Source organism: Dipodomys ordii, unplaced genomic scaffold, assembly GCF_000151885.1.
Source record: "Dipodomys ordii isolate 6190 unplaced genomic scaffold, Dord_2.0 Scaffold138, whole genome shotgun sequence".
In the NCBI taxonomy this organism is placed as follows: Eukaryota; Metazoa; Chordata; class Mammalia; order Rodentia; family Heteromyidae; genus Dipodomys; species Dipodomys ordii.
Genome location: NW_012267354.1, coordinates 374334 through 396730, shown reverse-complemented (window position 1 = coordinate 396730; position 22397 = coordinate 374334). Strand labels below are relative to the sequence as shown.

At 49.8% G+C, this 22397-nt stretch overlaps 3 protein-coding genes across 5 annotated transcripts in view; 1 reads left to right on the top strand and 2 right to left on the bottom strand.

The window, feature by feature from the left end:
* The window catches only part of Cchcr1 (coiled-coil alpha-helical rod protein 1), a 22871-nt gene extending 13921 nt beyond the window's left edge, over nt 1-8950 (bottom strand). The window contains exons 1-7 of the mRNA XM_013031106.1: nt 8891-8950; nt 7776-7908; nt 7491-7698; nt 5512-5815; nt 1664-1827; nt 1436-1571; nt 1139-1249 (exon numbers count right to left, since the gene is read on the bottom strand). Coding sequence (XP_012886560.1) covers nt 1139-1249; nt 1436-1571; nt 1664-1827; nt 5512-5815; nt 7491-7698; nt 7776-7791 — 939 coding nt within the window. The 5' untranslated portion in view covers nt 7792-7908; nt 8891-8950. The remainder of the gene's footprint in view (nt 1-1138; nt 1250-1435; nt 1572-1663; nt 1828-5511; nt 5816-7490; nt 7699-7775; nt 7909-8890) is intronic.
* Nucleotides 8951-9314: 364 nt separating this feature from the next.
* Nucleotides 9315-14544, top strand: Tcf19 (transcription factor 19). 2 transcript variants are annotated; one of them, XM_013031217.1, is made up of 4 exons: nt 9315-9446; nt 10009-10413; nt 11927-12467; nt 14220-14544. In XM_013031217.1, the coding sequence occupies exons 2-4, from the start codon at nt 10176-10178 to the stop codon at nt 14227-14229; spliced, it is 789 nt and encodes a 262-aa protein (XP_012886671.1). In that variant the 5' UTR covers nt 9315-9446; nt 10009-10175; the 3' UTR covers nt 14230-14544. The 2 variants fall into 2 exon arrangements, with proteins under 2 accessions (XP_012886671.1, XP_012886672.1); XM_013031218.1 differs by having other exon boundaries at nt 9315-9467.
* Nucleotides 14545-14908: 364 nt separating this feature from the next.
* Pou5f1 (POU class 5 homeobox 1) lies at nt 14909-19844 on the bottom strand. 2 transcript variants are annotated; one of them, XM_013031209.1, is made up of 5 exons: nt 19442-19844; nt 16592-16714; nt 16204-16334; nt 15591-15749; nt 14909-15422 (listed from the first exon to the last, which is right to left on the bottom strand). In XM_013031209.1, the coding sequence occupies exons 1-5, from the start codon at nt 19842-19844 to the stop codon at nt 15159-15161; spliced, it is 1080 nt and encodes a 359-aa protein (XP_012886663.1). In that variant the 3' UTR covers nt 14909-15158. The 2 variants fall into 2 exon arrangements, with proteins under 2 accessions (XP_012886663.1, XP_012886664.1); XM_013031210.1 differs by having other exon boundaries at nt 16592-16706; nt 19443-19844.
* Nucleotides 19845-22397: the final 2553 nt, after the last annotated feature.

The window sequence follows — 22397 nt, the reverse complement described above, 5'->3', positions numbered from 1 at the left end:
AAAAGCTGGAAGTGGCGCTGTGGCTCAAGTGGTAGAATGCTAGCCTTGAGCTGAAGAGCTGAGGGACAGCGCCCAGGCCCAGAGTTCAGGTCCCACGACCAGACCCCCCCCCCAAAAAAAAAAGAAAGGTGTGACTCCTGGAGAAGCAAAGAGAAGGGCCATGATTGTTTTTGTCTTTGCCCTGCCTGAGCAGTGAAGCCAAAGTAATGGAGGAGCTTGAGCTAGGCATCAGTGGCTTATACTTGTAATTCTAGCTTTTCAGGAGGCTGAGACCTAACGATCACAGTTCAAGAGCAGCCCAGGGAGGAAAGTCTGTAAGACTCTTATCTCCAATTACACACCAAAAAGCTAGAAATGGAACTGTAGCTCAAGTTCACTAGCCTTCAGCAAAAAGGCTCAGGGACAATGCCTAGACCCTGAGTTCAAGCTCCAGAACTGACACACACACACATAAAAAGAGGAGTTTTGGAAAAGACAGGTCCCAACAGGTTAGCCGGGGGGCCAGTGGCTCATGTATGTAATCCTAGGTACTCAGGAGGCTGACGATAACTGAGGATCACAGTCCAAAGCCAGTCCAGGCAGGAAAGTCTGTAAGACTCTTATTTCCAATTAACCACCAGAAAACCAGAAGTGGCGCAGTGGCTCAAGTGGTAGAGCATTCACCTTGAGCTGAAGAGCTCAGGAACAACACCAGACCCAGAGTTCAAGCTCCAAGACGAAAGAAAGAAAAGAAAGAAAGAAAGAAAGAAAGAAAGAAAGAAAGAAAGAAAGAAAGAAAGAAAGAAAGAAAGAAAGAAAGAGAGAGGACTGGGAAGGTGGCTCAGTGGTAGAGCACTTGCCTTGCATGCATGAGGCCCTGGGTTCAATTCCTCAGCACCACATAAGCAAAAGGAAAAAAAGCCGGAAGTGGCGCTGTGGCTCAAGTGGTAGAGCGCTAGCCTTGAGCTGAAGAGCTGATAGACAGTGCCCAGGCCCAGAGTTCAGGTCCCACGACCAGCAAAGAAAGAAAGAAAGAAAGAAAGAAAGAGAGAGAGAGAGCAAGCAAGCAAGCAAGCAAGCAGGTGTTGCAGCAGGGCCTCACAGGGAGGCCAGGCAGTAACCTTAGGGTCAAGTGATGACTGCCTAAAGAGAACCATACCTTCCTGGTCAGTTCCTCCTCCTGCAGGGTGAGCATGTGCATGAGGCTCTCTACGCGCACCTGCAGCATCTCCGTGGTGGCACGGAGGCTGGTCCGCTCCTCCTCCAAGTGCTGCAAATGATGGGAGAACAGTGCCAATTAGGGCCTCCACAGCCCCCCTCCAGCAGCAGCCAGTCTGGGTCCATGGACAGCACTTCCTTCCTCTTTCAGATCATATACTTCCCCAAGAGCTGCCCTCATTCTGACCTGATTTCCCACAATGCCCCCTCCAGGGCTGCACCTCCACAGTCCCTCCACCTGCACAGTGTCCAGAAGCTCCTTTCGCTCAGGTTCCCATGCCTGGTGACAGACCTCCAGAGGGACTTGTTCCCCCACGTATTTCCTCAGATTCTCTACCAAGGTCACTTGGGCCGCCAAGTCTTCTTGAGTCTTGCTAAGGTAGGATGGAAATGCGCCAGCCATCAGTGAGGCTGGAAACCTCCACGGCATCCACCACCAGTCCCCTCAACCACCCTGCCCACTTACGTCAGCTGCTTCCTCAGCAGCTCAGCCTCCTTCTGGGCCATGGCCAGTTCCTTGGCCTCTGCTGCCCTCCTGCTTTCTAGACTATTCAGAGTCTTCTCCAAACCCTCGGCCTTGCTGGTCAAACTGGAAAGAGCTTCCTGATGAGCCTGAGTCAAGGAGGACAGCTGTGGAGAGAAGAGCGGGCTCATCAGGGGCCAGCTGGGCCCATATTGGAAGGCCTTCCAAACTTTCCCTCTGCTTTTGTTGTGTCACTCCATGACCACAGAGAACCACCCAACAGATCACCCAACTCTGTGACACATGGAGACCATCTTGACATCAATTTCAAATCCATCCACAGTTCCTCCCAAAACATCTTCAACTACCAACAATCTAAGGTAAGCCTGGACAATGGCCACTTGCTCCTAAAGTGGTCTTCAGAATTCTTCAGTGTCTTTTTGTGGCCCTGGCCAGGCCCACTTTCTTGAGCTCCCTCCCTCATTACTTCATGCCGGCCACAGCAAGTCTACTGGACATGGACTTCTCATTCTGCAGAGAGCATTCTCCCCTTCTTAGAAGGTCTCACTAGCCCTTAATCCCTCCCCATGACCTCACTCTGGCCTATCACTGTCTCAGCTTTCTGAGCACTGGTACTCAATCTGACATTCTCTTACTTCAGTATGTACTCACCATTTGCCACACCCCATGGAAAAGGATCCTCTAAGAAGGGAAGAATCTTATCTTTTCTCCCTACTTTAAGCAGCACTTGGGGCATGAGAGCCAACTAATACTGTAGGATAGGTGAGTGAGGAGGGAAAGTAGCCCCCTTGCTTCTGCCCCTGTCCTTTCCTGACTCCATACTACAATAAAGATGTGATATAAATCACAAAAGTTTGTTTTTTTGTTTTTTGTTTGTCAGTCATGGGGCTTGAACTCTGGGCCTGGGTGCTGTCCCTGAACTTTTCTGCTCAAGGGGAGTGCCCTACCACTTGAGTCACAATGCCACTTCTGATTTTCTAATGGATAATTGGAGATAAGAGTCTCATGGATTTTCCTGCCTGGGCTGCCTTTGAACCACGATCCTCAGATCTCAGCCTTGTGAGTAGCTAGGATTACAGGCATGAGCCACCGGCTACAACACCAATTTTTTTTTGGGGGGGGGGCCCGGTTGTGGGGCCTGAACTCTAGGCCTGGGCGCTGTCCTTCAGCTCTTCAGCTCAAGGCTAGCGCTCTATCACTTGAGTCACAGCGCCACTTCCAGGTTTTTTTTTTCTTTTTGCTTATGTGGTACTGAGGAATTGAACCCAGGGCCTCATGCATGCAAGGCAAGCACTCTACCACTGAGCCAACTTCCCAGCCCCCTACAACACCAATGTTTTTAGACCTAAAAAAGCAAATCTACTCAGGTGGCGGTGGCTCATGAGGCTGAGATCTGAGGATTGTGGTTCAAAGCCAGCCCAGGCAGGAAAATCCATGAGACTCTTATCTCCAATAAACCGCCAGAAAACCAGAAGTGGCGCTGTGGCTCAAGTGGTAGAGCGCTAGCTTTGAGCTGAAGAGCTGAGGGACAGCGCTCAGGCACAGAGTTCAAGCCCAACGACCAACAACAACAACAAAAAAAATTTGCTCGTGTCATTAAAACCTTTCAATGGTTAAACATCTTTTTTGTTGTTGTTGGCAATTTTATAACTTCTGACAATCAGCAGTTCTCATCCATACTGATGGTAAATTTTTTGAACATGGTAACAGAGTTTATATTTGGTTTAGATGCTATATGTATTTGGAGAAATTTCTCTAGTATAAAATTACAGAAATAGGGCTGGGAAGGTAGCTCAGTGGTAGAGTGCTTGCCTTGCATGCCTGAGGCCCTGGGTTCGATTCCTCAGCACCACATAAGCAAAAAGAAAAAAGCCAGAAGTGGTGCTGTGGCTCAAGTGGTAGAGCACTAGCCTTGAGCTGAAGAGCTGAGGGACAGCGCCCAGGCCCAGAGTTCAGGCCCCACCACTGGACCAAAAAAAAACAAAAGCAAAAACAAAAAAAATTACAGAAATAGTCCTACAAGAATGGTTTGGGGTTTTGGCTTCAAGGTTCTCCTGTACTGCTCACAATGGTCTGGAAACTCCCAGTTTCAACCATTCTTCCCCCTTCGGTTTTGGAGTAGCTGGGATTACAAGTATGCACCACCACACTCAGGTCTCATAATTTTTATTTACCTATTTATTTATTTTATCAATACTGAGGCTTTAAGAGTTTGAACACAGGGGCTGGGAAGGTGGTTCAGTGGTAGAGCACTAGCCTTGAGCTAAAGAGCTGAGGGACAGCGCCCAGGCCCAGAGTTCAGGCCCCACGACCAGACCCAAAAAAAAAAAAAAAGAGTTTGAACACATGCTCTCTGAGCTTGCTTGTTCATCAGGCATTCTACCACGGAGCCTAGTGGCCTTTTCTACCCTGGCTGGCTTGGAACTGTGCATCTCAGGCTCCTGAGAGGATTACAGGTGTGAACCACCAACACCCAGCTCTCATGATTCTGAAGTTATGAAGTTCTCAGCTGGCCCCAATGCCTTGCACTCTGCAGCCTGCCTCCACTCCCAACCCCCCTCACTGCGTTCGCTCAGGCCTCCATGTGGTACCCCACCTAAGTAAGTGTTCAACAACACCAGCTTCCCTACTAACTTATATGCCACTTGACCAGCCAACTCATGCACAGCACAAATGTCCCCATTCTCTTAAGTTTCTTTCATGAATTGTGTGTGTGTATATATATTCTTTTTTTTTTTTTTTTGTCAGTTGTGGGGCTTGAACTCTGGGCCTAGGCACTGTCCCTGAGCTCTTCAGCTCAAGGCAAGCACTCTACCACTTGAGCCACAGCGTCACTTCCAGTTTTCTGGTGGTTTACTGGAGATAAGAGTCTCATGGACTTTCCTGCTGGGGCTGGCTTTGAACCGTGATCCTCAGATCTCAGCCTCCTGAGTAGCTAGGATTACAGGCATGAGCAACTGACACTCGGCTGAATTGTGTATTTTTTAACTATCTCACCTTTGTATATTTTCTGACAAGGATTGCTGGTTTTCCCCTTAACCAATTCTTAGGTACACATTACATACTAGAAATATTAACCTATTCCTATGCCATGAACTGTAAGTATTCTTCTCTAGTTTATCACTTATTCTTTACTCTTCTGTCATTTGAATGTTAATATTATAAAGCCCACTTATCAACTTTTTTTATGGCCTCTGAACTTTGGCTTAAGGTAGAAAGGCCTTCCACACCCCAATGTTTAGAATTCATTCCTATTTTCTCCTAATACCTTTTGGTTTCATTTCTTGACATCATTGGTTAGGGTGGCTTTTCCTAACCCCAGATTTAGTGTTCCCTTGCCCTTTACCTTCAAGGAACTTCTCCAAACTGCAGTTTATTAATTGTGATCACATTCAATGTCAAACATGTGAGTACTGAATTAGGCTGTAAGGACAGGAACTCAGATAATCTGATTATTAAGTGCCCAGTTCCCGTCTCAGTGATCTCAAAGAAAAGCACTGAGTTTCCTCACTGAATAATCTCTCTTTCCCATGTCCACCTTCCCCACTTTACTCTCTGACCCCACTCACAGATGAATCAGGGACCTGGAAGAAAGTAGGGAAGACTAATTCCTACTAGAGGAAGAAGGTGGGATTCAACTAGTATAAAGTCACTTGGCAGACAAGTGCAGTCTGAATAAGATCCAAACACCCAAGTTGTTTCTTCCTGGTTATCTACTATACTCCTTCATCAAAGATTTCTTTGTGCTATCGTTCATGGAAATCCCTCTGTGAGGTCTGCTCTTTGCTGGGAAGCTCCTGACCAGCTACCTCTCCCACCTTCACATTCACCTGCTCTTGGTGCAGCCTCTGAACCTCCTCCAAGTCTCGCTGGCTTCCCTCTTCCAAGTTCTTCCGAATAATCTCAGCTCCAGCCAAGGCAGCACGCAGGCCTTCAGCTTCAGCTTGGCCAGCCTTCTCCGCCTGCGCCAGAGCCTCCAGCTCCATGGCCTGGGTCTCCAGTCTCATCTTCTGCTGCAGAGAGGTTTCTCGAAGGGTCCGAACCTCATCCTCTAGCCGCCGCAGCTCCCTCAGCTGCCGAGAGATTAGCTGAGCCTGCTGGCTCAGGGCCTGAGACCCCTCCAACTCCACGGACCTTCAAAGACAGGTTAGTACAGGGGCAAGATGTGTCTCTGGTGTTGGGAGAGCAACCAAGGACAAAAATGGAGACAGAAAGGATGAAGCTGAGGCATGGGGACCTCTGTCACACATCAGTAGCAGCATTCATCATGTCCCTAATAAGGCAGTGCCTGGTGCAATCCCAACACTCAGGGGTCTGATGAAGGAGGATGAAGAGTTTGAAGCCAGCCTTGGGCTACAGAGCAAGACCATGTCAAGGAGAAAAGAAAGGAGGGAGGGAGGGAAGAGAGAGCGGGGAAAAAGAAAAAGGAAGAAAGATAGAAAAGGTCCTTACTAAAAACATTAAGCCCACTGTCTAGGTTCAGAGGACCTTGGAATTAGTGAGCCTAAGGAACATGATCTTTCCAGATATATTAAACATTAAATTGCACATCATGAGCCCGTATATTGTGAGTGAACAGATTAGAAGATGCAGAGACTTCTCAATTCTGACTTAAAGGCAAGTAAACATAAGGCAACATGGAGATAAGGAGGTCCTGAGCTTCCAGTATCAATATGGCAAGGCCAAGTGCTAGGTACAAGCCTATATCAAGTATGTGGTATACTGTATAAGGATATGAGAGGGGCTAGGAATGAGGCTTAGTGGTACAGTGCTGGCTGAGCATGCATGAAGCACCAAATTCAACACCTCAGTACCACATACACTGAAAAAAAACCAGAAGTGAGGCTGTGGCTCAAGTGGTAGAGTGCTAGCTTTGAGCACAAAGAGGCGCAGGGTCAGTGCCCAGGCCCTGAATTCAAGCCCCAGGACTAGCAAAAAAAAAAAAGGATATGAGAGGATAGTACATTGGTGTATCTCTCTGAACCTTTGGAAAACAATCTACTAGAGTCATGTGTGTTTTCTTTTTTTTTTTTTTTTGGTTGGTCGTTTTGATGTTGCTTTTGGGGCGTATTTCGTTTGTTTTGTTTTTACTGGGGTTTGAATTCGGGGCCTTGAACTTTGACTTCAAACTATAGTCCTCGGATCTCAGCTTCCTGAGTAGCTGGTGGCATGAGCCACCAGCACCTGCATCTTATTGAGAATTTTTAGGTCAGAATCTCATTTACTCATTTTTGTTATATCCATCACTAGTGTCTAATATACTTATTATTTATGCATTGTAGGTACCAATAACTGCTTATGTAGAAACATATTAAGTTGGGGCTGGAGATGTAGTACTTGCCTACCATAGGCAAGCCCCTGGATTCCATCCTCAGCAACAAATATACATATCACACACACACACACACATTAAGGAACCCAAGCCAAAATAGAGTAAGACTGAACTCACAGCCTTGCTATTTCTTTTGTTCTGTTTTTTTGGTCTGTTATGGGGCCTGAATTCAGGACCTGGGCACTGTCCCTCAGCTCTTCAGCTCAAGGCTAGTGCTCTACCATTGAGCCACCATGCCACTTCAGGCTTTTTCTGCTTAAGTGGTGTTGAAGAATGGAACCCAGGGCCTCATGCATGCAAGGCAAGCACTCCACCACCAAGCCAGCTTCCCAGCCTTAATTTCTGTCTAGCTTTAAATGTGATCCTCCTGCCTCATTCACCCAGTAGCTACAATTGTTTACAAATGTGCGCCACCATGTGTAGTCTAAGGAATCTGCTCACTGAAGGACAGGAGTACACCAAGCACTGGTTCCCTACCTGCCTGTCCACCCTGGCCCCTGCATATTGACAGATAAATCTTGTTCCCACATAGTCACTGGAGGCCGCTGAGTGTCTATCCGTCTCTCTGAGCCATGGAGTGGAGATCTGACCGTGGGAAAGTCTGAGGCCCAGGTGGGAGCCATTCTTGGCGGATTTGAGAAGGGCCGAGCTTGGAAGTGGGAAGGGGGCATCAGCCCCGTGAAACCTGAGGAATCACAAGAGCAACCATGATCAGATTCTGAGGGAGAAGCAATCTCTGGTACCCTTCCTGGCCTTACTGACCTGAAGGTGGCAACATCTCCACTTTATTTGAAGACTCTAGATTCTGCCTCCAGCCATCTATCTTCCCCTGGACAATAGGAGAAATAAGGACACTCCAATTCAATTTTCAGGTCACCTTCCAAAGAGAAATCCCCTACAATAACAAAGTCATAATTCTTAAATTACAGTGAGGTCCACCCAATTCTCAGCCCCTCTCTTCCTACTTCCCAATAGAGGCAGGAAATACCCCAAGATCATTTGCTCCTCTCAACCTGACTCCTGATAGGACAGGGCTATAACCATGGCATGGAAACAATTTAACAAGGCCTTACTCGTTACTTATAGGATTCTGGGCAGTGCCTTTACCCTCCTCGGTAAATTTCTATGATCCCTGCTGTTCCGGGCTGGAGGTGAGAAAGGAGGAGATACACAGCGGAAGGGTCTTGAGCCCAATCTCCAGAGTTCTCTCCATGGCTCGCCAGGGCTTTGAGGAAGCCCATCCAGGCACCACCAAGCCGTGACTTCAGGGTCCTTCCCTATCATAGCGCCCGGCCCAGACAGAGCACCAGGACAATGAGTCCACATGCAGGGCTACGAGCCTCCTTAAGATCCCTGGAAATGCAGACAGCCTAAAGCCCATGGCAGAGAAGCCAGTTTCCTGACATCTCATCCAAACCTCTCTGCAACTTCCCCTTAGTGTTTCTCCGGTATCCCTTCGGCTTCCATCCCTGTTGTCCTATCTCTAGCGTCCTACAGCAGCATAGTCTGGGGTTTGTAATAGCATCGTTCACCCTGGCCCCCCCAACCTAAGCTCATTTCTTTTTTTTTTTTTGCAAGAGCTTGCGATTTCCCTTCCTACATCCTAGTCTTGCTTTTATACTGAAGAAAGAAAAAAACAAACAAACAATCTGGTGCTTCACTCTCAGCTAATGCCTGCTGTTCTCCCCCTTCCCTCCCCTAAACACCCCAGGATCTTCCCCCTGCTAGACCCTGAGCGCTAAGGCTGTTTTGAACACCTCAGCTGGTCCTTTACCCGGCTCCTGCACCCCTCTTCCCTACGTGTCCCCTAACCCACCCCAGGACCCCCTTGCTCAGCCCCTTCCCGCCCCCAACTGACTCTAGCGAACGCCCCTTACCCAGCGCGAGAAACCCCTTCGGTCCTCTGGCCACACCCCCTAGGCGTCGCTCGGGGCGCGTCTGCCCCTGATTGCGCATGCGCCAGGCGGGTATGCAGGCGGGCTCTTCCAAAGTCTTTTTTTTTTTTGCGCCGGAAGTAGGAGGCCATAATGCACGCAAGCGCAGTGGAGTCTAAGGCAGGGCCTAATTAACGCGTCGAGACTTCTACGCGCCCTGACGGCTCCACCCCACTCCAGGAACCCGGGAAAACGTGAGAACTAATCAGAAAACGCAGAAGGCGGGAGATAGAGGACCTACCCAGCTGGCCGTCCAATGGAGCACAGGAGAGCAAATGAGCTGACCAATCAGAAACAGGACGGGGGCGGGCTAGCTCGGCGCGAAGTCGGACCCGGGAATTCCGAAGGAGGGGCCTGAGCTGCCCGCGCGCTCCGGCCGCGCCCCTCCCAGCCCAGGCTTCCTGGCTGTCAAACTGCAGCGGAAGAGCAAGCGGGTCCCAACCCTGGAACTCCAGGGCACTGACTGGAGCCGAGGCCCTTCCGAGACTGCCCCACGCAGGTAGATCTGAAACTGGGATAGGTGAGGAACGGAGAAGACGGAGTTTGCCTTGCAGGATAGTTAGGAGGTCCTTTCTCGGTTTTTGATCCCATCCCGAGTAGCCGGGATGACAAGGGATGTGGTCCGCTTTGTTGGAGCATTTAGCGAAGTGTTTGCACTGAACTGCCCTTTGGGGGTGACGGTGGATTACTTCCCCCAGGGATTCAAACGTTGTGAATAAGAAATTGGCCAGAAGAGTGGGGCGCGGGCCAACGGGAGGGGTGCTCTTTGGATAAACAAGCTTGACAGCCGGCTTCTCTTCTCCTTGTTACGCTGAGATGAGAAGTGCGCGTTCGCACGTACGTTTGTGCACCGACCTCCTCTCCATCCCGAAGTCGCCTAATAATCTTTGTCTTACTCAGACTGGAGGCTTCCCTGATGTTTGACGGCCTGGGGATCCAGCCCAACGGAGGTGCCCTAGGAAGTGTACTTGGTTTTGCATTACAACAGGACTTGCTCGGAAATTTTTTTAGTTGTCAATCTGCATAATAGCCTTTTTGTTTGTTTTGCATTGCATTCCTAGGCTTGCTGGCACTCTGAATTCTCGCTATTCAGGTTGTGTACTCCAAGGTGAGGTTACACTTCTTCACAGCTCATTTGCATCAGACTGAGAAGTGAACTTAAGCCAAGTGCTTGGCGAAGGTGATGGATTCCTGAAGTGGAAGAGGTGGTGCGGATGAAGCCCCACTCATGCTGCCCTGCTTCCAGCTGCTGCGCATAGGGGGAGGCAGGGGCGGTGATCTCTACACCTTCCACCCCCCTACCGGAACTGGCTGCACCTATCGTTTGGGTTGCAGGGCTGATTTGTGTGATGTAGCCCTGCGACCCCAGAAGGAGCCAGGCCTCATCTCTGGGGTCCACGCAGAGCTGCATGCTGAGCGACGAGGTGAGGACTGGAGGGTCAGCCTGGAGGACCACAGCAGCCAAGGTGAGCCATGAGCTGGGTAGCAGCAGGTTGAAATGAGTATCTACAGAGTCCCTACCAGGTCAGATCTGATCCAGTCCTCTGTCTTCTTCTCTACAAGGCTAAGAGGTAGATCCAGGATTGGGGACATCAACAGTGAAATGCCACATGTGACCATTCTGAGCCTAAGTTCAGAATTGGCTCACTTTCCAGTTTTGCTAAGGCACCTTGTTTCTGTATTAGATCAGTTGTGATGGATGTAGAGACCTGGATATGTATCTTTCTTCCTGATTCAGGGCAGCCTCAAGAGGCCTAGATTTGCCATTGGCTCACAGCTGTAACCCTAGCTACTCAGGAAGCTGAGACCTGAGGATCACAGTTCTAAGCCAGCCCGGGCAAGAAAGTCTGTGAGACTCCAATAAACTACTCAGAAAAGTCTGGAAATGGCTCAAATGGTAGAGTGCTAGCTATCTTGAGCCAAAGATGCTCAGGGAAAGTGCCCAGGCCTGAAGTTCAAGCCCCAGGACCAGCAAGAAAAAAAGAGACCTGGGTTTACAATTGAGTTCTATCACTGGCCGCTGGCAAAACCTCAGGCCTGTCACTTCGCCTTTCTAAGGCTTTCTTTCCTCATAGGTAAAAAAAACATAAGGCTTGGTAATTCTCTATTCTGGGATGCTGAGGGCTATGATAGCCAACATATCATTGAAGAATTTGCTGTTTTATTATGGTACCATTTTAAGTGCATCAAATGTACATGGCACTAAACCTTATTTACAAAAAAGGAAAATAAGGCACAGAGGTTAAGAAACATAGATGGTTTTGGTGGCTCACACCTGTAATCCTAACTACTCAGGAGGCTGAGATCTGAGGATCATAGTTCAAAGCCAAGGTAGGCAGAAAAGTCCCCTGAGACTTATTATCTCCATTAAACATTCAAAAACTGGAAGTGGCTCTGTGGCTCAAAGTGGTAGAGTGCTAGCCTTGAGCAAGAGCTCAGGGACAGCATCCAGGCCCTGTTCAAGCCCCACAACTGACAAAAAAAAAAGCTGGTAAGTGGTAGAGCCAAGATTTGAACTAGACTGAGCTATATACTACCTGCTCTTTGAGTGGGAGCGGGCCTAAGCACAATGAAATAGAAGCCCATCCATGGGAGAGCACAAGAAAAGTAAACTTTTTACCCACTGGTGGTGGCTGTAATCCTAGGTTCTCAGAAGGCTGAGATCTGAGGATTTCAATTCGATGCCAGCCTGCACAGCCCGCCTGTGAGACTCTTATCTCCAATTAGCCACCAAAAAGCCAGAAGTGGAACTGTGGCTCAAGTGGTACCGGTCTAACCTTGAGCAAAGAAGCTCATGGACAATGCTCAGGCCCTGAGTTTGAGCTCCAAGACTGGTACCAATAAATTAAAAACTAAACTTAAATAAACTTGTTTCCCACTGTAGATGGTGTCACCTGCCAGGGGGAAAACCAAACAGGGCAAGATTCTCTACTCCTGATTGGTCATTGCTGTTCTTGTTTCCTTCTGCACCATCAACAGGGACTTTGGTCAATAATGTCCGACTCCCAAAGGGTCACAGGCTGGAGTTGAGTGATGGTGACCTCCTGACCTTTGGCCCTGAAGGGCCCCCAGGAACCAGCTCCTCAGAATTCTACTTCATGTTCCAACAAGTCCGGGTCAAACCTCAGGACTTCGCTGCCATTACCATCCCACGCTCTAAGGGAGAAGCCGGGGCTGGGACAGGTTTCCAGCCCATGCTGCCTTCCCAGGGGGCCCCACAAAGGCCCCTCAGCACCTTTTCCCCTGCCCCCAAGGCCACACTGATTCTCAACTCCATTGGCAGCCTCAGCAAGCTCAGGACCCAGCCCCTCACCTTCTCCCGGGGTGGGGGTGGGCCGCACAGCCTGCCTGTTCCCACTCCACCTGGGGAAGTGAAAACCCCACCTGCCCCACCCCCACGAAATCGGAGGAAATCAGCTCACCGAGTGCTGGCAGAACTGGATGATGAGAGCCCCCCACCAGTACTTATTGGGCCTAGGAAGAAACTCCGTGTGGAGAAAGCCCCACTGACACCCAGTGGGTAAGTGGCATCCTCTGTCTTGTCATGTCAGCCTCAGCGAGGATGGGTAGAGGACAAAAGCAGAAGAGATACTGGAATGGCGAGACCCCCCCCCCCCGAGTAGTTTTGACATATGCACAGAGGGAGAAGCAAGTCAGTTGGAGTAGGGGCAAGAGTTAAAACAACTGAAGTGTGGGAAACAATTTCCTGGGAGACTGGGAGTAGTGGCTAGCAAGCACCAAAGCACCAGGATTGGATTCCCAGCACTGGGAGTAAAAATAGACACCCCACCCCACCCCAAAAAAAAGCACACTTGTAGGCTGGGAATGTGGCTTAGTGGTAGAGTGCTTGCCTAGTATGCATGAAAGCCCTGGGTTCAGTTCCTCAGTACCACATAAACAGAAAAAGCCAGAAGTGGCACTGTGGCTCAAGTAGAGTGCTAGCCTTGAGCAAAAGAAGCTCAGGGACAGTGCCCTAAATCCAAGCTCCAGGACTTGGGGTGGGGGCACATTTGTAATCCTAATATTTGGTAAGAGACTAGTCTAGGTTACATCTGCAGGCCTGTCAAGGTCCAACTAAATGCTGAGGACGTTTTCTGTGTGTTTAAGATAGTGTCTCACTATGTAGCTCAGGATGGCATCAGACTTGAGTATCCTGCCTCAGCCTCCCCAGCTCTAGGATTATGAGTACCTACTTCATGCCCAGCTGAATGAACCAGATTATCTTTTTTTTTTTTGTCGGTCATGGGGCTTGAACTCTGGGCCTGGGCGCTGCCCCTCAGCTCTTCAGCTCAAGGTGAGCACTCTACCACTTGAGCTACAGCGCCACTTCCGGTTTTCTGGTGGTTTATTGGAGATAGGAGTCTCACGGTCTCTCCTGCCCAGGCTGGCTTTGAACCGAGATCCTCAGATCTCAGCCTCCTGGGTAGCTAGGATTACAGGCGTGAGCCCCAGCGCCCGGCTCAGATTATCTTTTTCTATCAGGCAAACTACACCAACCGTAAGATTGCTTCCTATATTCAAGACTATAATCCCATTCCAGTTCTTTTTTTTTTTTTTTCCAGGTAAGGGGTAGGTTCATAAATCGTTCTGGCTGGCACCAGGCTATCTTGGCCCTCCACACGGTTGGGAAAGGCCTGGGAAAGAGAGCTGGAAAAGAGCAAGAGCTAGAAAAGAGGAAAGAGAAGAGAAGGAAAGAGCTAGAAAAGAGCAGAGAGAGCGTAAAGGCCTGGGAAAGAGCATCTGGGAAAGGTGGGAAAGAGATAGCTAGGAAAGAGAAGAGAAGGAAATAGCTAAGAAAGAGCTAGAAAAGAGAGAGAGCCCATTCCAGTTCTTTTAAGAGCTAGACTCAGTTCCCTGGGCACACCCTTTACCCAGGGGTAAAGTCTTGGCTTCTCAGGGTTTTCAGTGATGGGGGTATGTATCACTTCCTTCAATAAACATGGCCTGCACTCTGAGCACTCCCTTGGATTCCCCCTCAGTTGGGGGTGGGGAGCCCTGCCCAGCACCTGTTGCAGCCCACCCCAAGAAACAGTGGCCTGCGTTCAGTGTGATGGATGTGCTATCTGGCACTATATAGCTTGTGTTGGCATCAGCATTAGGCTGCCAGGGTGGCTGACTTCCAATGTCCAAGGTATCCTGTGGGCTCCAGACCTAAGGCCCATCACCAGGTCATCAAAGGAAACAGAACTAGCACCTCCAGTCCACGATTGGGCATGGAAAGGGTACATACTGGATATTAAGAGATGCTTTCCTTCTTCCCTTCCCTCCACAGGAGAGAATAACTACAGGCAAAGGTCTGTGGCTATGAATACATTGACTCAGACCTGGAGTACTCATGGCCAAGACGACAGAGTTTTGGATCACACCCAGGACCTTGGGCTTCTAGGCAAGCTCTACCACTGAGCGACATGCTCAGCTTTGTTAATGTTCTTGGATGTTTGGTATCACCTAAAGCATTCTGAGAAAATTCTGCAGCACAGCCCCCAAACTTTTTTACATTGTGGCCAGCCTGTCACTAACCATGATTTCACTCAGCTGGCTTTTCAAAACTTCACTTTTTATTGCCAAATGAAATAAAGCATAAGCAGCTTCATTCATCCCTGAGTTCTTATTCTTTGCTACTCTTTGCTTCCTAGTTCTTAGAAAGCTCTGGGAATGTAGTCAGGTTCTTAGGGGAAGGGCAGGCAAAATGAGCAGAGATGGGAGGGATGGGGAGAATATTAAAGGGATGATACCAGTGAAGAAGCCCCAGCCTTGAACCAAAAACTCAAGAATATGAGGGACCTGAGTTTAAGTCCCTGTACCAGTGTGCATGTACATGCACACACACAAAGCAATTTAGGTGATGTGATGTCTCTGTTTCAGAATGGTATGAAAGCAGTTAGTATGGATCATTAGTTTTCTCTACCTCTGCTCCCTCTTCAGGAACTAAAGGATAAACTAAAGACAGAATTATCTATCTACTGTGTCCCAGGCTTCTTTATTCAAGAACAAAGTTGAATAACATGGAGATTAAAATCAAGAGCATCATTGAACTTCACCTTCCCTCTAACCGCTTCCCCCCCAGGACCACCCCCCCCCTTTGTGCTTCCAATTCCTTCCTTAGTGAATGAAGAACTTAATCCCAAAAGCCCTGGCACAGACTCCAGGCTCTCCTTCCCTAGCTTCTCCCATTTTCTCTGTTCCCCCATCTCTAGGAAGGGCAGGCATCTCAGTTTGAATGCATGGGAGAGCCCAGAGTGGTGACAGGGACAGGGGGAAAGGCTTCTGCCTCGGAGAAAGGGACGGAGTACAGTGTGGCAAAGTGAGGGGTCCCGTAGCCTGGGGTTCCAAAATGGGGCCCTGGGGCCAGAGGAAAGGCTACAGGTCCCCCTGGGAAAGGAGGCCCTGCTGCCTCAAAATCCTCTCGTTGGGAATAGTCACTGCTTGATCGTTTGCCCTTCTGGCGCCGGTTACAGAACCACACTCGGACCACCTGGGAGTTGACAACACAGGAGAAAGTGACATTAGACCAGAAACTCAGGACTTGAGTCATTCCCCTAATGCCAACAGCCCTGGAGTGGTACAACAGGAGCCTTACCACCCCTTCCCTAAGCTGGGAAAGAGATTTAGAAAACACAGGGCCAGGACATGAGGTACTCACATCCTTCTCCAGCCCGAGCTGCTGAGCGATAATGTTGATCTGCTGCAGTGTGGGTTTGGGACACTGCAGGAACATGCTCTCCAGGTTGCCTCTCACACGGTTCTCGATACTTGTTCGCTTTCTCTTGCGGGCCTGCACAAGGGTCTCTGCTTTGCATATCTGGGCAGGCGCAGGAGAGGAAACAAAAGCAGGGCTTTAGATTTGCTGAACATCACCAAAATCAAAGGGACAGTGACTTGCCAACAATTGCTAAAGGGGCATGGTCACCAGAGCTGGGAGAGGGGAGATCCTGAGAAAGGATGATACCAGAAGTGGGGGAGTTTAGACCCAGAGGATTCAAATCCTTTCCTAGAAGAGATACTTACTGAAGGATCCTATCATTCTCCATCCCACTGCAAACTGCTGTCCTGGGCTGAGGGGGTGGGGAGGGTCAGGGTACCTCAGTGGGAAATCACATGCTTAGCAAGCAAAAGCCCTGGGTTCCAATCCCTAGACCCAGAGCCCACAAGACAGAACGGTCCCCAAGCCAAGGCTGGAAGCAATGGATGCGGGGTTGAGATGATGCAGGTGCCAAGCAGCCTCCCCCCCCCCACCACCACCACACCCCCCTCACCTCCTGAAGGTTCTCATTGTTATCAGCTTCCTCCACCCACTTCTGCAGCAGGGGCCTCAGCTTACACATGTTCTTGAAACTAAGCTGCAGAGCCTCAAAGCGGCAGATGGTGGTTTGACTGAACACCTTTCCTGGGGGAAGCCAGGTGAGAGAGAACCGACATGTGTTAGACTCAGGCCCCTCTTCCCATCCTCACAGCTCCCACTCAATGATACCGCCTAGTCCTTCTAAAGCAGCTCAAGCCTCCAAGTGGGTAGACTAGCCTCCTGAAGCACCCTCCCCTCATTCCCTCGCTGGGAAGGAAAAGCCTAAATTCAGGAAATGCTCCTTCCAAGGAAAAGATGGTCACTATGGTATGAGAACATCCAAAGGGGAGGGGGAAACCCACCGAAGAGAACCCCCAGGGTGAGCCCCACATCAGCCTGGGTATATCCCAGAGTGATCCTCTTCTGCTTCAGCAGCTTGGCAAATTGCTCAAGTTCTTGCTGCAGATCCTTGCTGTCCTGAGATTGCATTTTAAAAACAAAACAAAACAGAATTTGTAAAAACATAGACATACCAGATATCAACTCTTTTGCATATGGGGGGGATAGAGATGGTCCTGGAGTTGGAGGGGCCTGGGATCTGTCCCTCCTTTTTTGCTCAAGGCTAACACTGGACCCACTTGAGCCACAGCTCCATTTTCACTTTGTGATGTGTTCAATGGAGGTAAGGGTCTTGCGGACTTTCCTGCCCAAGGCTAGCTTTGAACTATGATCCTTCTGAGTATCAACCTCCTGAGTAACTAGGATAACAGGTGTTAAGCCATTGGCACCCAGCTTCAACTCTACCTTTTGTATTCAGGGTTTGAGAAGCTGACTATGGTCCCAAAGGAATAGTCTGAGGGAGTGTCTCAGCTTCCCAGACCATCTGCTCAAAACAGCCTCATTATCAATCGCTCATCCACTCACAGCCCCTTGTGACAAGAAGCTATGTCCCCAGAAACTGGCATATCCAGTAGACAGAGTACCATGCGAAGATAGAAAACCAAGCTCTTAGCCTCCACCTTAGAACACCTGCCAGATTACACAGTAAACTCCCTGCACCTAACTCAATATTCAAGACAAGTGTTTGACCGAGTGTCATCCCTAGCTTGAGGAAGTTTGAGTCTATTAAAACAAAGTGGTAGAGCACTGGCCTTGAGCCAAAAAGCTAAGACAGTGCCCAGGCCCTGAGTTCAAGTCCCAGTACTGGAGAAAGAAAAAGAGAAGGAGGGAAGGAGGGAGGGGAAGGGAGAAAAGGGGAGAGAAAGGAAGGATAGCACCCAGCTCCCTCCCCTCCCCCAGTCCAAGCCCAAAGACCAACACAATAAATAAACAAAATTGAAAGGTGGTATTTAATGAGGTCAAATAAGCTAGGCAGATCCAAAAGAAGCTACGGTGACTTCAGCTAGCTGAGTGAAATGATCTAACTCATATTTTAAAACATTGGCTCTTGTTATGTAACACTACTGTAGGGAGGTACTGCCTTAATCCCAGCATGGATGTTAGTGGCTAGGACGGGATAGGATGTGACTAACTGGTCCTAAGGCTTGAATTCTGGGCCCAAGCACTGTCTTTGAGCTCCTATTTGCTCAAGGCTAGCGCTCTACCACTTCAGCCAGAGTTCTACTGGCTTTTTCTGTGATTTAATTGGGGATAAGAGTCTCAAGGACTTTCCTGCCTGGGCTGGCTTCCAACTGTGATCCTCGGATCTCAGTCTCCAGAGTAGCTAGGATTACAGGTGTGAGCCGCCAACACCGGCTCAGGTTGACAATGCTTCCTCACCAGTGAATTCAGGAAGTGAATGGAAAAAAAAATGGGTAGCCCCAAGAAGGTAGGGTGACTCTGGGCATCCTCACAAAAGGTAGAAAAACTCAGAAGTTATCTGAAGTCTAATGGCACGTGATCCTTGAGGGTGGATGAGTGTGAGGAAGGGTAGATAGGAGTTCGAGCAATAGGAATGAGGAGCCTCAGGGCAACTCTAGAAAGAGCTGGTCAGCACAGAGTAGCAGCAGGCAGAGAGAAACAGTCTTTTATGATCCTAGAATTCTTAATGGAAGTGTTGGGGTGCAGGGAGGGGAAGAGTCAAGTGGCAGAACACCACTCTAGCAAGCCAAGTGAGTTCAAACCCCAGTACCACCAAAAAAATAATAACAAGTTAAAAAAGTAAAAAGTATTTCAAAAGTACTGGATGCTTTCAGATGCAAATAGGCAAATGTTCATTCACAAAAGTCTGCTCTCCCACGGCTCAGCCTTTCCAAATCCGATTTTGAGGATTTGGAATAAAGTGATGAACTGTAGTTCTGCTCTCATTCAGCAGTTAAGACCCGTGAAATAAGCTAATAATGCCTCCCTGGGAGATTTGGTGTCGCTAATGAGATAATGATGTCTAAAATGAGCACACAGCCAGGCACTTAGGAAGAGGACCCCAATTGGCAGCCATTAGTTCTCAGCAGCCGGAGCAACTCCCTCACCCAGATTTCCACTCACACCTTCAATGGCGGTTAAGGGTTTTGGTACTTCATCTCTAATTGCTAGCACTTGTTGCTTCCGAGGTGCAGAACATACACCTTTAATAGTCCTAGCAGGGCTGGAGGCCGGCAGTTGCTCAAGTGAACCTGCATTTATAGACAGACCGGCTGGGGGACCTTCTCCTGAAGTTCCTTTTTCCTTATTTTTTTTTAAACAGCTTAAGAGACAAGAATCGAGCAAATCAGTACCTCCAGCTTTTTACAAAGGTGGAAGGCAAGCTACCCAATAAACTTGACTTGAGACAAACCCAACTCCACTCAACACCGACAGCCCAAACTCAACCTATCAGAAAACAGTCACACCCTAGCCTTCAGGAACAATGACCCCAGATAAGAAGCCTTTTAACCCGGGGGCCATACCTAACCCTAAGGCCAAGATCGTAGGTTGGCTGCGGAACAATGTTTTCCCAAAAAAGGAGGACAGACAGGAGAAGAGGCTCTTAGCGAATAACTAACCAAGGCCAGACCAAAGCAAGGGACCAGAGGAATCAAGGGACAATCTCTGATTCTTCCTGAAGTCACCACCACCGCCTTATCTCTGCCTAGGGTGACTGGGCTACTTTGATCCCTACAGGTTCCAGGCCTGGGCAACTGGAGGCCATCATTACCTCCACCACCCCTGCCCCCAATTGCTGCCACTGCCAGCCTAGCTGCTTCTGGCATCCTGTCCCCATGCTGTCTTGCTCACCTCAGGGTTTTGCTCCTGCTTCTCCTTCTCCAGCTTCACAGCACCAGGGTGGGCAGTGCAGGGCCCAGGGGAAGCCCCCTCGGAGTGGCTCTCCACCCCGGCTCCCACCTCACCCTCAGGATGAAAGGGCTCCACTCCGACTTGGGGCACTAGGCCCACTCCAACTTGAGGTCCACAGTACGCCACTCCTCCACGGAACTCAAATGGCGGAGGGCAAGGAGCAATCCCCCATACCTCGGAACCTGGTCCAACCCCCGGCCCGATTCCAGGCCCACCAGGAGGGCCTTGGAAGCTCAGCCAAGTACGAGGGTCAACCCAGCCCGGCTCTAGCCCTCCAGGCCCGTCGCCCCCACCTCCTGGTGGGGGCGAGAAGGGGAAGTCAGAAGGCAGGTGTCCGGCCATGGGGGAAGAAGGGCACCCCAAGCCGGGGCCCTTGAAGAAATGAAAACTACTCAGCACCACTCTCCCTCCCCAATCCCACCCACTAGCCTTGACCTCTGGCCCCGCCCTCTGGAGGGGTGGAGGAGCAGGCGGTGGGGGTGGGAGAAACTGAGGCGAAGTCTGTTTGCCCATTTTGGCTGCGATGTCTGGGGAAGGACAAAATTAGGAACACTCGACTGGACACCCCATCTCTTGGGCCTTATGCATCCCAGAATTAATTCTTTCTATGACACCTCCACATTCTTTAGGAACCGGGTGTTTAACCACCACCCCAAAGACCCCTGGCATTGTCCCCTCACTGGAGTACACCCAACCACCCCTCTCAAATGTCTATTGAACATGTATGGGTTGCCTCAATTCATTAATAGGATTTATGAACGCAATTCATTAATCCAGTTCATGAACAAGATTACACAAGCCAGCAGCTCATTTCTCACACACACACACACACACACACACACACACACACACACACACCTCAAAAACTTAAGCATTCCCATCCAGATACTGCCCAAATCCAGTTGCCTCAAAGCTTTGTGGCTAGGCACCCATCTGCCCAGCAAGGTCTATTTCCAAGAGCAGATTCATGGACAGGACTCATTGATCTCAGTTCTGGGCTCCAAAGACTCCTCAGTTAACAGACCTTAGTCTGGCTGTGGATTGACTGAACCTATATCCTGACCAAGGAAAAAGTGGCAACTTCATCACAAGTCCCCAATTGCAAAACCTGAACTATCAGGTCCCCATCCCCTCACTGTAGGTGCTCAACAGCTGCTCCTAGCCATAGCAAGCCGGGCTCTGGTCTCTCCCTCCCCCACCTACACATCCTAAGCCTCCAGCTTTAGTTCCTGGGTAGAGACCAAGGGGTGTGGAGAGAAAAAAAATATCTGACTTCAGGTTCAAAGAGGCCTGGGAGGGACTGGGGGGAAGGGGGCAGGACAATGGCCTTGGCTGGACAATCCCAGTCCCCAGAGGGGGCAGCTCTAACCCTAAACAAGTGCTCAACCCTTGAATGGGCCTGGATGGCTCCCCTGGGGACAACTTCCTGCTCCCCAACCCCCCCCTAGCCCCAGTACCCTCAACAGATCCCCCTCAGAGCTTCCAGCAAACCCCCCTCCCCAAGCCCCTCAAAGACTGAGCCTCAGACAGGCACCTACAGAGCCTGCTCCCCCACATCCTCGGAGACTCCAGCAACCACCCTCATCATCCACCCCACCCCCAACTCTCAGGTCCTGGGATGCGCTTTGTTTAGGGGAGCTGGCAGTCGGAAAGATACTGAGGAGATGGTGATTTGGAGGAGGGGGTACAGGAAGTTTATCCTAAGCCTTCCCTGAGAGTCTATTCTTCCAGTCCTGATCTGGGGTGACTTGAGGGCTCACCTAGCAGGCCCACTATTTGGTTCTGTTTGCAAGAGAATAGCCCTCAGTGTGCTTGTCTGTACTGGGTGACATTTCATCTGTCTGCTCCCAAAACTTGGCTTAAATGAAGGCATCTGGGGATAAATCAAGAAGCTCAGCCTGGAGTGTGGAGGGCCCCCTGAATCTCTCTGAGGACTGAGGGCCCAGCCATGCCTGAGGCTGTTTGCTGGTGTTGGTAGCTTTGCCTTCTAAAGGCCAGGGTGGTTTGGGAGCTTTCCAGCTATGGCTAGCAATCTTCATTGATGGCACTTTTCAGTTCATTTTTCTGTCTGGATCTATGGTCAGTGCCTCACCTATGTATTGGGCAAGTAGCCATACACACAAATGTCCATTCATCTCATAGGTCAATTTGAAGATCTACTGGCAGTGGGGTTGAAGTTACATTTACCACTCAGCCATTAACTGCCCCAAAGGCAGGTAGGTAGATTAAGGAACCTGGTGGGGGTGGAGAGATGGGCTTTCAAACTAGGAAGCCCCTCCTCAGCCATCCTCGCAACCCCGGTAACTGAGCCATTTCTGAGCCTTTGTCATGCATTTATCTGCTGTCTGCCAAGAAGACAGCCTCCCGGAGGGGGAGGTGTGAGCTCTGGCTCTGGCAGAAATCTCCAACACGGAGGCTCCTGGGAACCCCCACCCTAAGCCTCTCCAGATCACCCCTGTTGCCCCCAACCCCCTTTTCCCAGTAGCTCACTTCCCCACTCAACGCCACCATTTGTTTTTTGGATTACAATTTGTACTTGATCTGGGTGATAAAAGACTGGCAATTCAAGAGGCCGGTTCCAAAGAGAGACTTGAGCCCCTCCGCCTCTGGCTGCCTTAAGCCAGGTTGGCCCAATGCATGCCTGAAGTCTGAACATTAAAGTCAAGTTAAATTTGTCTGGAGTTGGTGCTGGGAAGTTGGCTCTGTGGTAGAGTGCTTGCCTTGCATGCCTGAGGCCCTAGGTTTGATTCCTGAGACTGGCATCCCTCCCCTCCTCCACCCTCTGTTAGGCCTGAAGGACAGGTCGCCTCTATTCTGCCTAAATCATCTGTCCTACCCCCACCCCCACCCCAGCACTGTCTGCCCCTATTGCACCTGGACGACTCTACTCTGGAG